The sequence below is a fragment of the Bombus pascuorum genome, unplaced genomic scaffold (assembly GCF_905332965.1).
Source record: "Bombus pascuorum unplaced genomic scaffold, iyBomPasc1.1, whole genome shotgun sequence".
NCBI classification, from domain to species: Eukaryota; Metazoa; Arthropoda; class Insecta; order Hymenoptera; family Apidae; genus Bombus; species Bombus pascuorum.
Genome location: NW_026869730.1, coordinates 715,210 through 732,265, shown reverse-complemented (window position 1 = coordinate 732,265; position 17,056 = coordinate 715,210). Strand labels below are relative to the sequence as shown.

General features: G+C 31.3%; 1 protein-coding gene and 1 pseudogene across 1 annotated transcript in view; one reads left to right on the top strand and one right to left on the bottom strand.

Moving 5' to 3' along the window:
• Nucleotides 1-323: 323 nt before the first annotated feature.
• Nucleotides 324-2,589, top strand: LOC132915640 (putative serine protease K12H4.7; annotated as a pseudogene).
• Nucleotides 2,547-17,056, bottom strand: part of LOC132915625 (uncharacterized) — a 37,655-nt gene continuing 23,145 nt past the window's right edge. The window contains exons 10-12 of the mRNA XM_060975464.1: nt 14,113-14,397; nt 12,622-13,117; nt 2,547-4,974 (exon numbers count right to left, since the gene is read on the bottom strand). Of these exons, the coding sequence (XP_060831447.1) occupies nt 4,578-4,974; nt 12,622-13,117; nt 14,113-14,397 (1,178 nt within the window). The 3' untranslated portion in view covers nt 2,547-4,577. The remainder of the gene's footprint in view (nt 4,975-12,621; nt 13,118-14,112; nt 14,398-17,056) is intronic.

Here is a 17,056-nt window from a genome sequence, read left to right as displayed (position 1 = left end):
AAGTAATAAGGTTTAAAGGTTCTATTAAGTAATTCGACAAATCATGTAAATCCGATAAGCAGTCGTTAAGAAGCATCTGGAAGAGTCGGTTGACAACAAGCGAGCGTGCGAGTAGGTTTACGAGGTCTTCAGAGTATAACATATGTGTATAACTGTTGTGTGTTGAATAAAGTGAACTATTTGAATTTCCGAATCCCTTCTATATCTTTACACTAAGTTATTAAATTCATAGTTTAATAAACAGGATATATACAAGGCACTCGTTCAGTTCAGCCTCACAATCTTCAATTTTGATGCACAAAGGAAATATTAATTGTTCATAAAGTACGACCTGCACTCTTTCTGGCAAACTATTGCCTATATAAAAATTACATTAAATTTGGAATAATATTGCTTTGCGTAGGTTCTGATAATAAAACAATTGAACTATTTTTAACTGGCATTTGATATATCTATATCAACTGTTTCTTCTTTCAGCAATGCCCGTTTGTCTTCTTTACTAGTAGACTTTTATGAGGGGTCGAAGCAAATATGGTAATCTAGGTGCTCCAATTTTATCTGAAGATCATGAACTTCCAAGTGCTGAATGGTTTACACAGTTTCTAGATCACTTTGATCCAACTGATGCGCGTGTTTGGCAACAGGTAATAAGAATATATTAAATATTTCTTAATTTTTATTTTATAATATAAATCTTTTTATTATTTTTTCAGAGATATTTCGTAAACGTTAGGTTGGGGTTAGGTTGGAGAGCACTATAAGAAAGGTGGTCCAGTATTTTTGATGATAAGTGGTGAAGCTGCAGCAAATGTTAAATGGATGGCAGAAGGTCAATGGATCGAATATGCTAAGCAATTTGGAGCGCTATGTTTTTAAGTGGAACACCGCTTTTATGGACAAAGTCATCCTACTTCGTATGTAACATTGTTTATAAAATATATAATTGATACATTTTAAGTTATAATGTTACGTTTTTGTTATCTGCAGGGATCTCGGCGTGAAAAATTTAATGTATCTTTCATCGCAACAGGCACTTGCAGATTTGGCTTACTTTATAGAATTCATGAATATTAATTACAAGTTACCAGCTGGTACTAAATGGATTGCATTTGGAGGATCATATGCTGGATCATTAGCTGCTTGGTTGCGTAATAAATATCCTCATTTAGTACACGGGGCTGTTTCTGCTAGTGGTCCTTTATTAGCAGAAATTGATTTTCAGGGTAAATATAAGATACACTTAAATATAAAAAATATTTTATTTAAAACAGAAGTGTTTTATATTAATAATTATACTTTATAGAATACTTTGTTGTTGTTGAAAATGCCCTCAAAGAATATTCTGAAGCATGTGTAAATGCAATACTAGAAGCAAACAAACAATTTCATATAATGTTACATCGTCCTATCGGTCAACAAGGAATAGCTAAAAAATTTATGTAAGTAAAAGTAAAATTCTTCATTTACAAATCAAATATATCATTATTGAAAAATTATTTTTACTTATAGTTTATGTGATCCAATCAACGAACATACCAAACGTAATGATATTTCGAATTTGTATGAAACAATAGCAAGCATCTTTGCTGGTATTGTACAGTACAATAAAGACAATCGTAATAATTCCGCAATGGCTAATTTAACTATCGATAGTGCCTGCGACATATTAACGAACGAAACATTGGGTATTGCTATTGACAGACTTGCAATTTTGAGCACTAAAATATTACAAGCATCAGAAAAAAAGTGTTTGGATTATATGTATAATAAAATGATTCATAAACTTCGGAACATAACATGGGCTAGCGAAGAAGCAGAAGGGGGTAATGTATTTTTTTACTTATACTATTGCTGTTTTAATTTTTATTTATTGTATTTTAAAATATATTTCTTGTAGGACGTCAATGGACGTACCAAACGTGTACAGAATTTGGATTCTTTCAAACTTCGACAGCACGTCCAAAATTATTTAGTGAAACTTTCCCAGTAGATTTCTTTGTACAACAATGCATTGATATATTTGGCCCAAGGTTTATTTAAAATTACGATAAATACATTTCTCAATTATGATAAATCATCAGCTATAAAATTATAACATTTCCGTATTCTAACAGGTACAATATTCATTTGCTGAATTCGGCAGTGAATAGAACAAATATTCTGTATGGAGGATTAGATTTAAAGACTACAAATGTAGTATTTGTACATGGATCAATTGATCCTTGGCATGTTTTGGGAATTACAAAATCAGCAAATCCGCAAATACCTGTCATTTATATTGATGGTGTGTACATATTAATTGAAATTTTTCATTTTTCGTGTAATACAAAAAATTTATTCATTATTATGACCATAGGTACTGCTCATTGTGCCAACATGTATCCTCCTTCCAAAAATGATCCACTTCAGTTGAAAGCTGCCAGAGTTGAGGTTGGACATTTAATAGATGAATGGCTGCATAATTAAATATGATATTTTTAACGCTGTGTGTGCTACATTTAACTACTTTATGATAAGTAGTTTTTTATTTTTTTAAACAAAAATGATGTATTAAAAGAATTAAATTTATCTTATTAACTTTTTGAACAATTTGTATTTTCCTTTATGAACTTCTGTGAAACAATTATGATACATAAATATTTTTAGTTGAAACAATTCGTGCATAACTAAGACTAAAACTAACTATGTACGTACATAACAAGTTACTGAAGATACACGAGTGTTCACCATTCTGTGTTTATGTTTAAACAACTAGAATGCATGTATAGATACAATTAAACAAGTTTGCCCATAATGGCACTATTACAATTTTTTGTAGATTACTGAAGTATTAAATAAATACATGTACAAACTTACTACGAATATCTTACGTCAGTCAATGAATAAATACATATCTATTAATTATATATGTTTTATTCTTGATAAGCATGAGAAAAGATGTTCAACTGGTTAAAATAATACTAAACACAAATAATTAATTAAGGTGTTTTAAAATCTGCAAAAACAGATCCGACATGAATTTGAATAAGTGCAAAGTGTCTTAAAATGAGCACCATAACTAAATGAATTCTGATTCTGATATGTGTAGCGTCGGCCTTTCCTTAACGGTACCATCTTCGAATATCGTTTCGTTATGAGTTTGTTCGATTCCTTTAAGGCGAGGCCAAGGTGCCCATTACAGATATTGATCAACCGAGTATGCCTATGATTTTCATAAAATATTGTCAATCCTATTATAATCGAACATTCTTATAATAGTTTGTATCGAATTCGTTTAAAAATTATTAGAATTCGTTTGATCAGTAATTATACATATACATATATTACTTTCTCATTTTTTTGGCATATCCTTCGATCAACTCGTGATCCTCCTACATTCACAACTTTCATCTTTGACTTACGCTACTGCAGTATACGGTATTTACATTACGTAACAAGGTAGTAGTAAATAATTTACTGTATAACAGAACAATAAATGTAGGATGAATTAGTTTTTCTATCTATGAATCACGCTTAAAAATTCTCCTACGCAACGTTTGAATTGTTCACCATGTTCTTTTAAGTTTCCATTTTAAATGGAGTTACAAATTATTTCATAAATGATATAGCAGAATACATGGATGGATGGTGACTTAATGCTAAAAAGAAGATGAAATATAAGAAAATTTATCCACATGAAACTTTATTTCTAAAAAAAATGATTTTAAATATTTGTTAAACGTTTGTTATGATATATATGCATTTGGTAATATTTTATTTTACTAATTTCTTCGTCAAATGACTACAAAATATTGTTCTAAGAATATTAGATATACATATACATATTTCTTGAAAAAATTTGGGACAAAGATTTATAATTCATGTTAAATATACATTCTTCTAAGTAAACTTTGAATTGTAAATGGAAAACAATATACATTTTTGATATTCTAACTTAGAATTAGCTGAATTACTAGAAACAGTTAGTTGAATTTTAAACACAAGATTTTATACATGTTTCAAAATGTATATGTGTAATTTAGATCTAGAATATTATAGAAAATGTCAACGATCCACCTCAAAAGATTTTGAGATAGATGTGCTTTTCTATAAAAAATAAAGTTATTTAGAAATTAAAATTGAAATTAAAGCAATGTATGAATTCATCAATTTTTTTCTTAAAGAATCAGATCAATATATAAAATTCACATACTACTGTATTGAAGAAATAAAAAAGAGATGTTCTTATATATAAAAATACACATACACAAGAAGTATTTCACTTATTTAAACAAATTTGTCTGTACAAATATTTTTAAATCCAAATATTACCAAATAAACATTCAATTAATTATATCTTTCACATTCAACAAATAATCAAAAATACATATGCTGAAATTAAAACTCTATATTGAAAGAAATTTACCTTACATTTTGTACGTATTTCCTAACATAAAGTCACCATCTTCCAGTGCGTCACCATTTATAAAATATGCATACAGCATAAACTTGCTCGTGATCTAATCGCGACTCGTCACAATAATCGATTCACCGAAAATCTCAAAAAAATAAGCGGTTCTAGGTAACCGATTTTATGTTTAGTATCTGTGATGAGACTGAGACTGCCTCCACTCGGGCGTAGAGTTACCGTGGTGATGATGATGATGATGATGATGGCGTTTCTTGTCAGAAATGCTGGCGTGCTTGTTAGACGGGTACGTGGCTACATCGCTCACAACTAATTCTGAACCATCTCTCTCGGTGTTGTTGCCACGGTAATTTTCTCGGTATCCTGGTTCATCCAGGGTCTCCTTGCGACGAAGAGGAGGATGATTGGTCTTATGACCGGCCGTCTCATGCAGATTTTCCCAAGCTTGACGGTAATATCGATTCAGTCCTCCTCGACTCTCAGAGGAACTGCTTCCAAAGCTGGCCACGGTATTGCAATCTGGAGATGCACGGTGTCGGTAATGCTTGCTGCTTCTACCGCGATTTCTGTGTGAATAGTTTAACAAATATTTATTATTATTTCAACTTCGAGACCTTTATGCATAATGATTTACTGGTAATATCTGTAGGTTGACAAAATGATAAGTTGTACAATTTTTCTATTTTATATAGAACATTAGTCGAATAAGACTATTGAATGGTAATTTGTTAAATTGATGTACAGAAGTAGTTTTCTAGAAAACTAATGTATAGAAGGTAACTTATAATTTGTAATATGTAAAATTTCACTAATAACATTAGTTGTATTGTGCAAGAGGGGCCAAGTAATATTTTATATTACTGTTTTATTTTTCTAACTTGAAAACAATACAATATTATTGTTGTGTTTAATTTATACACCTTGGATCTAAATTTATAGCATAAATGAAGTCAGGAGAGATTCTCTAGTTCAAAATAACACGAAAATAAAAAGATAAAATTGCGTCGAAGATTTCATTTTATAGAAAATCGTGTTTGGAAACTTATCACATAGGTATTCATGTATTTGATTGATTTTCGACTGGGTAGGAGTAAGGAATTGACAGGATGTTATTCTACATACGAAAATAAATTAAATTTTTTCGACCCGAAAATATAGAATAAGATTTATTCGCTTAGAGTTTAATTTTCAAGAAAATAAAATTTGAAAGTTTGTTGAATATGCGATTTCTTGACCGAATAGGATCAAACTTTATTTTCTTCAAAAGGAAGCTTCAAACGAAAAATTTCTATTTTACATTTTTATACGTAAAATAGTCTCTTGTCGATTATTTATTCCTGTATAGCTGGGAATGAAGCAAATATATATGTACTTGAAAAGTAACACATATACATTTTTTCGAAAATAAATGCTTCGATGTAATTTTGTTATTTTTATTTTGAATTTAGAATCTCGCTGATTTCATTCGCTTTAGACCCATAGTGTATTTCTAATTAATAATTTACGATCTTCCTTCTTTCTTCTTAGGAACATATATATACAGTAAGCAAGATATATATGCGGTTTGTTGTATTGTCGATTTGGCTTTCAGATATTTAGATTGTTCCTTATAGAAAATTCTTATTCAAATATTTCTGGTTTTTATTATAACACTTTAGTTGAGAAACTGAAGCCAAATCGATTGTTTCATTTTGTATTATGTATGTTTGTTTGGGAAACATAATTTAGCGAAGTGTAATTGAAGCAATTTGTAGTGAAATCATTAGCAATACCATCACCAATTTGAAGATGGAAGGAGCACCAAATAGTTAGATATAGATATATTAGGAGTTTATTATAATTTAAATCTCTTGTGATTTTTATTAAAATTATTTTACTATATATAGTGAGCCATTTTCTAGTAATCATCGCATTTTTTCTTCAGCATAGCTTATTGTACAACCAGAAACTTTATGAAACATTATCAAACTATGCTATTAAATAAATTTTAATATTCACAGATATAATTGTGAATACAGAGATAGTAAATTTTAATTTGTTGAGATTATACAAATATGTTTAGTTGTCAATTTAAAGTTCTATATTTACAGTAACTTCCAAAATTGTTGTAACACTCTTTAAAACTGAATAACTGCTTAAAAATAGGACCGCGCGGTTTGAATATTTTTGATAAGTTAGGAGGATTAGTTTACTAGATGACGTATAAAAAAAGTTCTAAAAAAATTGCAATTGGTTGGAATCGTCAAGAAAAAAAGTAAGGATCGCATTTCCCGAAATTTTTTCTTGGAATTGTAATGAAACTTTAAACAACATTTCGAACATTTCTATCAGTTATACATGTACATATATGCCGAAAATTTTATTAAAATTGGTTGTCGCGAAAACAAGCGACAGGCACCGAAAGACGTAAATTTTAGGCCATTTTTCACCATCTTTAAACGTTTGCAGCTCATAGCAACGTTAACCGATTTCGATGAAATTTTCAGCATGTATGTAACTGATATAAATGTCTAAAATGTATCGTTTCAATTTTCATTACAAGCTCAGACAAAGAAGTTGCGGAAAATATAATGTTTACTTTCTTTCTTGGCGATTCCGACCAGTTGTAGTTTTTTCAAAAAATTTTTTTATACTTGATCTAGTAAAATAATCTTCCTAATTTAAAAAAAAAATCCAAATCATTTGGTCCAATTTTAAAAAGGTTATTCAGTCTCAATGGGTATGGTAATTTTGAATGTCGCTGGAATTTTATACATTCAGTTTTATCGTATTCAGTCATAATTATATCATGCTATTATTTCTTATTATTTAAGCCTATAAATATCAGTTAATTAAAGTTATCTGACAATTTAATGATGCTCCACGTTTTTAACCCGAAGTAATAGAAGAGTTATATCAAATATAACAACAGGAAGTATTTTTACGACCAATGAAATATCGAAATACAAATAATTAAATGAAAGTTCGAAAACAGTTGAATATGTGCATTAGTACTAAATTGTTGAAACAATTCACATGTATTGAACAGAGGGAACATAGTGGGAAATAAAATATGGAAGTACAGCGACATTTCAAGTTGAAAAGTTAAAACCTTAGAATTAGGTATTAATACACTAACAAAATATATAATCTAATTTAAATGTAACGACAAATTCTATTTAAAATTAAATTAAAAACAAAAAAGGAAACAGAAGATATATATTTCTATATTGCATAAATTGGCATATAGTGGAAATATCTAGTTTGTGCAAACCTATAACATAAACCAGCAAGCAAGTAGAAACATCCAGTTTGCTCAAGTCCGTATAATTCACGAATGGAGTCAATAGGTTGATCACGTGCCGGTTTATTTGATTTAAACATTGATATTATCGAATCGAAACTATCTCTTGAACGCCCTTGTTCAAAAGTGTTAGGACATCTCGTATTTTTAATAAAATGTTGGTATTTGGTATAGATCATGAATTTTCAATTACAAGCCTGTTTTAATAAAATCATTATGTATATTAGTAGTGTATAATTTCTTCACTGTACAAATACTATTTCTTGATGTCTTTATTATATATTTAATTTTTTCCAATTTTGAGCTAATATAATAACTGTTTTATGACTTTTGAGCGATGGTGTATAACGTCCCTCGACAACAAGATTTGAACGTTAAAGAGTTAATAAAAAATCAGTGCGAATATCAGTTTAGAACAACTTTTCATGCGAATTGAGTTATGTTTAACAGTCAACAAAATATTATTATATTTCTTCCGCTAATTACTCGTTTATTTGCGATTACTTCGTCTTATTAAGCTATCTAGCAATTACTTTTCCTTTATTTATTTAAATCACGAACCATTATTAATCGATGGGCAAGTTATCTTAATTCAGAGACAAATAATTTTCAGAAACTGAGCAAATTTTTTCATAGAACACTTCATCCCATCAAACTCTAAACTTCTCACTATACGTATATTCTTCCCTTAAATCGAATCTCTTCCATTAACGAAAAGGATAGTGCCCAATCCTATTTAAACGATGTGCTAAGAGAACAGTACACATAGATGAAGCTACTTGGGGGGAAGAAAGTGCGTGAACGCTGCATTGACCTGTGTGCGTCCGGAAGAAGAGGAGAAGCTTTAAAAATACGTGGTAATCGTGGTGAGCGGTGGTGAACGAGCTATCGCTATATATGGATGCTCATTATAAACGTTGCTCGTTTACCTTGACTAGTAATCACTCGCGAGGGTGGCGCATGGCGGTTGTAGTGGTACGTGGTGATGGTTGATGTAGTGGTGGGCGGTGGTTGCGTGGAGGGTGAAGGCGATAATGGTGGACTATATATGTATATATATAGACTATATAGGAAGTAATTGTTTGATAATCTTAAAGGACAGGGTTGGAAAAGTATCCAGCGCGATGGGCCGCCGAGAGGCCGAAGGAATAAGGATGATCGGTGCCGCGGCGAGCCGTCAAGTCGCGGCGCCCCAGGTGCTGGTCGGGGAAGGGCAGCGCCAGTAGCGTATACCAACGCGAGGGCATCCCGGTGTCACCCCTTCCAAGGCCACCACTACCGCCACCCCTCAACGCACCAATCCCGCCAAACCCCCTGCGACGCCTTCCTCTGACGCTGCCACTGCCGCTAGCCACCGCAACGCAAATGGGCTCAGTGTTAATTGTTATTTCTTGATCGTTACCTAGTTTCCTCCGATCAATCTTTTCCTTTTTTCTTTTTTTTTTCTTTTATTTTTTCCACTTTTTAAAATTATTTCTTTTTTTGCGGACGTTACTATTTCTTTTTTAACCCTTTGCGATCTTATTCAGCCGAGATATGGGCACCGTGCTAGTTGGAATTAATTTTCATTGAACAGATACTGGTAATTAAATTGCAATTTCGAGGGCGTAAAAATTTATAGAATGTGCGAAATAATGTGCGAAAATATATAAAAAATAATCCAAATACTGTGCTCATTATAACACTTAATAGATGAAACAAATATCTGTCTTGATTTTATTTCTTTTTAATTATATTGATATATGTAAAAAATATATGCAAAATATGCATTTGCATAAAAATTCGCAGTTTACTGTATATATATATTATATCATTCAGTTTTCTTTTTGCATTTGGAGCATTTTGGAGCATCCTTTGTCAAATAATTCAAGATAAGAAAATATTTAATTGTATTATTTTGCAGAATCCTATTAGGGTGTATCTTCGAAATGAAATATGTTGTCAATATGAAAAGTTAATATTATTATACAATTAGAACGGTTCTTTTTCTTTTTGGTAGCTGAGAATAAACATACGACCACAAAGGGTTAATGCTGATATTTTTTCTCTTCCCTTGAATGATTGTTTTATTATGATTGTTTGGATTAACCCTTTCGTTGCTGAGATAATTTTTAAATGTAAATCTTCATCTGTTAATGTATGTAATAATTGAATCTTCATGGCAAATATATTGTTAAAGAAAAGTGAGTATTTTAGACACTATATACACTGCGTCCCATAACTATAAAACCATTCTAAACTCTTCAATTCTTATACAAATAAATTAGAATTATATTCGAAAGTTCAAAATCGAACAATTAAGCTTATTGAAATATGACATTATGACGAAATATAAAAATTATAATATGACACATAAAAATTGAAAGTTTTTGGATGGTTTTATAATTATGAAACGCAGTGTATAAATGGATTTGTTAACTTTTTAAATTATACAATGTAAATATTGAGGTAAATGTTATATTATACTTTAAAATTTGTAATTTTCGATGTTATAGTTAATTATAATTTTTTTATATGTATATCGTGTAGGTAAATAGGTAATTAACAGCAATGAAAGGATTAGTTTGAATGTCCCATGTAGACAAGTTTGTCTAATTTTAAATTTCTAACCCTTTCGTCACGGAAAATAATCTACAATAATTTGTTCTCTTGAGAAAAAAAGAATATCGTACGCAATCTCATTAATAAATTATCTTCGACGTAATGAAAGATGCAGAGAACTTTTTAAATTATTATGCTTTTTGAAAAGAATAGATCATGTTAGTAATATCAATTTTAAAGAATTGTAATGAATATAATTAGGAACATGTATGGTTTGATTAACAAACATGGACTTTCAATTTAGAAAGTGTTAATCACCTTCGAAAGGGTCGATCATTTTGCCGTTTCTTATAATTGTATTCTCTTATAACAAAAATTTACAAAAATCTTGTTCTACATTTTCTAACGCAAAAATCATATGTACGTCTTATGTCAATTTTTTAATCAAACAAAATAATTCATGTTTTGATAAAAGATGCAATAGAACCTCTCATTTGAATTTCTGTTAAGAATTCGTGTTAAATCATTCTATAAGGTACGTAATTTTTTTATAACGCATTTTTTGCTCTTTTTCTTTCCTTTTTTTTTCAAAACCAGATTACTTTACACGAATTCAATGGTAATATAATGTTCTATATTATAATGTTATGCAGATTCGAAATTTCAATGATTTCAATGTCTATAAAAACTAACGTTTGGATTAAAACTGCATTCAAAAAGAAATTGCGATTCCTATGTTTCTAAAATGTATGAAACTAAGAGAACAAATATATTGCGTTTCCATGAATTCAAAAATTTCCAATCTTTCGAATAACAAAGATTCTACAATATTTCTTTTATCAACCAAAACCTGGAGCGTAGTTCGTTGTAAACTTTTAATCTGCATCCAAAATAATTCACAATGCACATCGTAAAAGCGTATTTTAGATATAGATGGAAATTTTCCAGAAGATATCTTGGTCTAGTAACGTTGTATTTTTTCACTTAAAATGTAATGTTTTACAGCATGCTGCATAGAAACAACATTTATAATATTATCAGTCGACAATATTAAAAACAAAAATATAATCGAAATTAAGAGGGCTCGGAGGTTATTGATTCTTACACGTTTTCTTCTGCAAAGACTGTTTACGTAACAACTCTTTGTTACACTAATTACAACACCCGGAATGAATTACAAATTACAATATTTCGAGGGAGCTACGAAACGCGAGTTTAGATAAGAAGAAAATAGGCAAGAAGACAGATGAAAGAATAAAGAAAGTTTAAACAAATGTAGAGTAAGCGATACAATATATACACGTAGGGTCAAAGAGCGAATGTATTGTATGTATATAGAAGCTATAGTTATGCATAGTCTGTCCAAGAAATAATGCCTGTTAGAGAAGTCGAAGGCAATACAATTTTTAAATTGCAGATAACAAGAGAATCAGATGATTACCAATATAACATGTTTCATGACACAAGAATCTAAAAGTCAAAATGGGAACAATGTAACATGCATCTACGCTACGTATATTTGAATATTTACGGTAATTGATAGTCAGTCAATGGTAAGGACGAGAAAACCAGTCTTTTAAATAAGTAGGTTGCCATCGAGCCATTAGAGAATTAGTAAGAAATTTCCTCCTTCTAATAGAGTAATACGATAAAAGGAAGTAGTATATGTATAAGAGTAATTTTATTAGCTTCCACCATTTATATCTTAAGATTTCTATTCATTTGAAGTGATACGAAATTTGTTTAATTCCCATAACTGATAGTATGTGAAAATATCAGGATATTTCTAATTTTAGGAAGTTTAATTTAAAGTAGAGATATTAGAAATTGAACGAAATTAAACAAATCCCAAAGATTAAAACAAATGTATTTTGCCACGAAATAAACTTTTTCAGTATCAGTATCAGTAAAAGTTTCAAATCAAGTTCTTTTTTTTCCATTTAATTTTCCAATTAATGCAATGAAAAATATTTAAATTTCTCTCCTAATTTTGAAATTCAACGATTAGAAATTGAATGTTAATCTCTATCAAACATTCATATTTCCATTTAAACACACGCAAATTATTTCGTTTCAAAATATAGAATTGAAATTACCTATGAAATATATGAAAAATATTATTTAATTAATTTAATTAATTATCCTTACTCATAATAAAATAATCCTCAAATTGCTCTCAGCAACGAATGAGAAACGAATAAACAACGCGCTAGAAAACGAGCAAAACGTAACAAACAAATAAAAACAAAGATGAATATAATCTGACATCACAAAACAGGCGTTACTTTTGGTGCAACCAAATCACAGAAATCAAAAGAACCGACAACAACTCGATAATGCCATCATTCTACACGCGATTCGCGGATTTAGGTGAGTGATTTGCTTTTACCTGCGTATGAGTATTACAACGGTGGTGATTACAGCAGCAAGGAATACGAAACCACCGAAGACACCCAAGGCGATCACCGCGTCTAGATTTAATTTTGCTTGATGAGTGTTACTCGACTGGTCGGCGTTGTCCACCCTGAAAGGTCCAGAAGGTTCAGGAACACCAGTTCCAATGCCAGCCTGAGCATTGTCCACTCCACTGCCAGAAATTTCATTGTCCTGAGGATGATCGTTGGTGTCGTCGTTCAAAGGTGGCGACGGAGGCGGTGCTGGTCTCTGAAGACCAATATTTGGTTTCCTTGCTATGGTTTCCCGAACCGTCGCGGGTAATTCGGCGGTGCTAGCCACTCTTCGTGGTGGCACAGAGGTGGTTGTGGTTGTGGTCGTCGAGATTGTTGTGGTTCGAACTCGAGGTGGTAGGAATGTGTGTCGGGTTCTGCTGGTCGTTGGTCGCACGGTTGTTCGGGAAGACACAGTCACGGTGGTACGTGGTTCTTCTGTAATAAAGGAATTTTGGAGACGTTGATTCTCTTGTAATTCTAATCATTCACATAGGTTCTGTTAAAGAAAATTTAATGATTATTATTATTATGTATTCACATAATCCCTTAGGAATATATAGATTCCCAGTTTCCAATCATATGTAAAATTTCTTTTATCCCAAGTTATCTTAGACCTCCTGTATTGGTTTAAGTGAAAAGAGCCTTTTTGTAATTCTAATTATGATATATTAGCGTATTAATATAGTTTTAAATTGATAACGAAAAAATTGAGTACATTTTTGATTGAATTTTGTAGAGTAAGAGGTCAAGAGTCCTTAAGAGGTCAATACGACAAAAGATTATTGTTTGCGATTTCAACAAAAAATTAAATGTAAATGATAATCTACATATATCGTTATTGAAATTACTGAAATTAATTATTGCAATTATTGCAACTACAGTTATTGCAGATATATTATAATACAGATTTCATACGTATTATATGTGATTTAGTTTAAAATAATATTTTAATATATAAGCATTTATATTATATTAATAGTATATGTATTATACTATTTTTATACACACACACGCACGGACACACACATATAACAGTCAGGTACAGAAGGTACACAATAGTTAAGTAGAATTTGGTTGAAAACAATACTGTTGTAAATCAGAATTCATTTTGAAATTTATATATGTATATATTAAAACAATTATGAATTACTTATTAATTCTTTGAGTTGCTACGCGCATAACAGTTATATGCATAAATGAATTTAAGTTTCAAGTATAAAATAAATATCTCATGAATTGGATTGAAAAACAACCTTTGAATATTCTCATATTATATCATTTACATTAATAAAGATTCAATAATTAATTATGAAATTAAATTATCCTCGTATTTGAAGATTGCAAACACTATCACGAAAAATGACTTGCTTCTCTTTCTAAAGAAATAATTAAATTTGTATTTATTCCATAAAAATAATTAAATCACATACCCGTACAAGTGGGTGCGACATGATCATATAAGCCAGTAGGCAAGCATAATATTTGTCGGAAGCCAGAAAGTCTATAACCCTTCTCGCAAGTATATGTAACGATACTGCCTACGAGAAGACTTCGACTGAAGTTCGTTTTCGATGGTACTGTCTCGGTCTCGTCGACTTCATCGATTTGAATATAACTATGTGGAACAGGAGCAGGAGGATCGCACAGAATTGGCTCGCAACGTGGTGGCGGTCCGTTCCAGCGCTCATCGATATCGCATGTCAGTCTTGCACGACCTGTAATCGGAACAAATTGTTTCTTCTGCAAATTACTAATCCATTATAATTTATTAATAAGCTGTAAACAATGTCTATGTAGCGTTAAACTAAAAATGAAAAGTCTATTTATATAAGTTATACATATCCTTCTATATTATTTTTTATAAAACCGTTTTATAAAATTGTTTTATACAACATTTTGGCTTTATTACTACTATATCGGAGTTTCATTAATAAATATTGTAGCATTTAATGTCTCATAAAAATCGAAAATATTTTGTTTTAATCTCAAATTAGAAATCTTAGAGAGAAAGTATAAAAATCTGATCATAATATATTATTATAATGTATCGATGAGTATCTTGGAAAATGTACATGCGTACATATTTATATTTATATCTGCTTAAACTGAATGTACTCCATGATTTTCTTTTTACTTTTATCGCTTACGGTCGCATGAAACGCTTGTGTAGATGATTCGCAACATGGAGAGAAAAAAAGGAAAAGATTCATTGCATTACGTTATTACACTATTTATTCATTTTCATGAATAAACACTACACAGTGCAACTGACACAGGAATTTGTCAGTTGTGCAACATAAAAATTCTCATATTAAAATTGTTGAGATATGTATAATCTTTCGTGCTGGACTGGGTTAAATGCGCGTAGAGTTACTTGTATATGAGTATCAGTGTGTGGATACATGTGTGTGTAGCGTCAGAGCGCGTCCAGGCCTGAGTTGAGACAAAGGACGATCGGCAGTTGTGAAGAAGCGTCCAGAAGAGTCGGTTAGTAGTCGTCGAGTGTAGAGAAAGTGAGGAGACGCGTCCAAGTATGTATCGAAGAATATGTGAGAAATCCTTCTAGTAATAAATATATTATTATTTAAATATTACATCCTAGTGTATAGTCAATGTTCCTTCAACATTATTTCGGCACCAAAATTCCACAATTCTTAACATGGTAGCAGAGCGTGGTTCATCAATCTTGCGAAACAGTTTGAATAAGTGTTAGTAAGGGAAGAAACGTTCAAAAAAAAAAAAAAAAAAGGGAGGAAAATATACTTCGAGCACGTAGGAACGCTTGAGTAAGTGATAAGGAATCAATCAAAATGGAGAGATCGGAAATCACGATACCCATATTCGATGGTGAGGATTATAGTATGTGGAAACAAAGAATCACGATGCTTCTGAGGTATAAAGAATGCGAGATTGTTATAACTAGAGTGAAGACCGAAACAGATAATGAAGATTGGGACAAAAGGGATCTGAAGGCAGTAAATATAATTTACAGTGCCATCACAAATAGACAATTGGAATATATCAGGGAAGAAAAAACGGCATATGGAATAGTGAAAAAGCTCGACGAAATGTACTTGAAAGAGTCGACGGCACTACAGCTCGTATGCAGAAGGAGATTGGAAAGGATAAGACTTGAGGACTATAGTAATTCAGCATCGTTCTTTAGCGACTTCGAAAATTTAATAAATGAATTAAAGGGTGCGGGCGCACAAGTAAGTGAGAAGGAAAAGCTAAATTACATGCTGAATACGTTACCCGAAGAATATAGCTACATAGCGGACATAATAGATGCATTGAAAGAAGAAAATCAAACGGTAGCATATGTGAAAAATAAAATCGAAATAGCAGAGAAGAAAAGAAAACCCAATCGAGGAGGAATGCAAACCAACGCCTTTTCTGCAAAAAGGGAAGGATGCTTCAGATGCGGAAGAGAAGGACACTTTGCGAGAGAGTGTCAAAATGGCGTCCAAGCGGGAAGCAGTAACAGCTATTGGCGTGGGTCAACACGTGGTCGCAGCAGTGGAAAAGAAAACAGAAGCAACACGAGCAGGGGACGTGGAAATATCCGTCGTCAATCAACAGCCAGCACGAGGGAATATGGTCAACGAGGACAAGGCAGAGGCTGGCAACAACGCTACAATGGGGCAAGTCAACACGACGCAAATTATTCACACAATGAAGGCTACGACAACCATGAAATTGGATCTTTCCTAACGAGAATAGAGCGAGAAAATAGTAAGAATGAAATTACGGTATATACTAGCGATACGCGAAAAATAGATTGGATATTAGATAGTGGATGTTCAGATCACATTGTAAATAACGACTCTTATTTTGTTGAATACGAAAATTTAAAAAATCCGATAAATGTAAAGTTAGGAGATGGTAGAATTCTAAAAGGAACAAAAGTCGGAAAAATTATAACTTACTTCGAAGTAAACAAAAGGAGGATTAAAATCATAATGTCTAATGTATTTTATGTGAAAGAAATGGATAATAACTTGATTAGCTATGCGAGAGTAACGAATGAAAATAAGATAGTCTCAGCAGGAAATACTTCAAAAATATATAACAAATACGGAAAGTTGATAGGGATCGCATTCAAAGACCATGGTTTATATAAAATAAGTAGTTACATTGAAAGGCAAGAATCTCACGCTAAAAATGTAGGAAGAATGACAGATAAGGAAAAATTTCATAGGATCTTAGGGCATGTAAACTTTAATTATTTAGATACAATGTGTAAAAAAAAACTAGTTGAGGGAATGCCAGAAAATTTTGAGCAAGTAAAAATAAAATGTGGTACATGTATCCAAAATAAAATGCATAATTTACCATTCCAAAATAACCGTAATAGAGCACGCGAGATTTTAG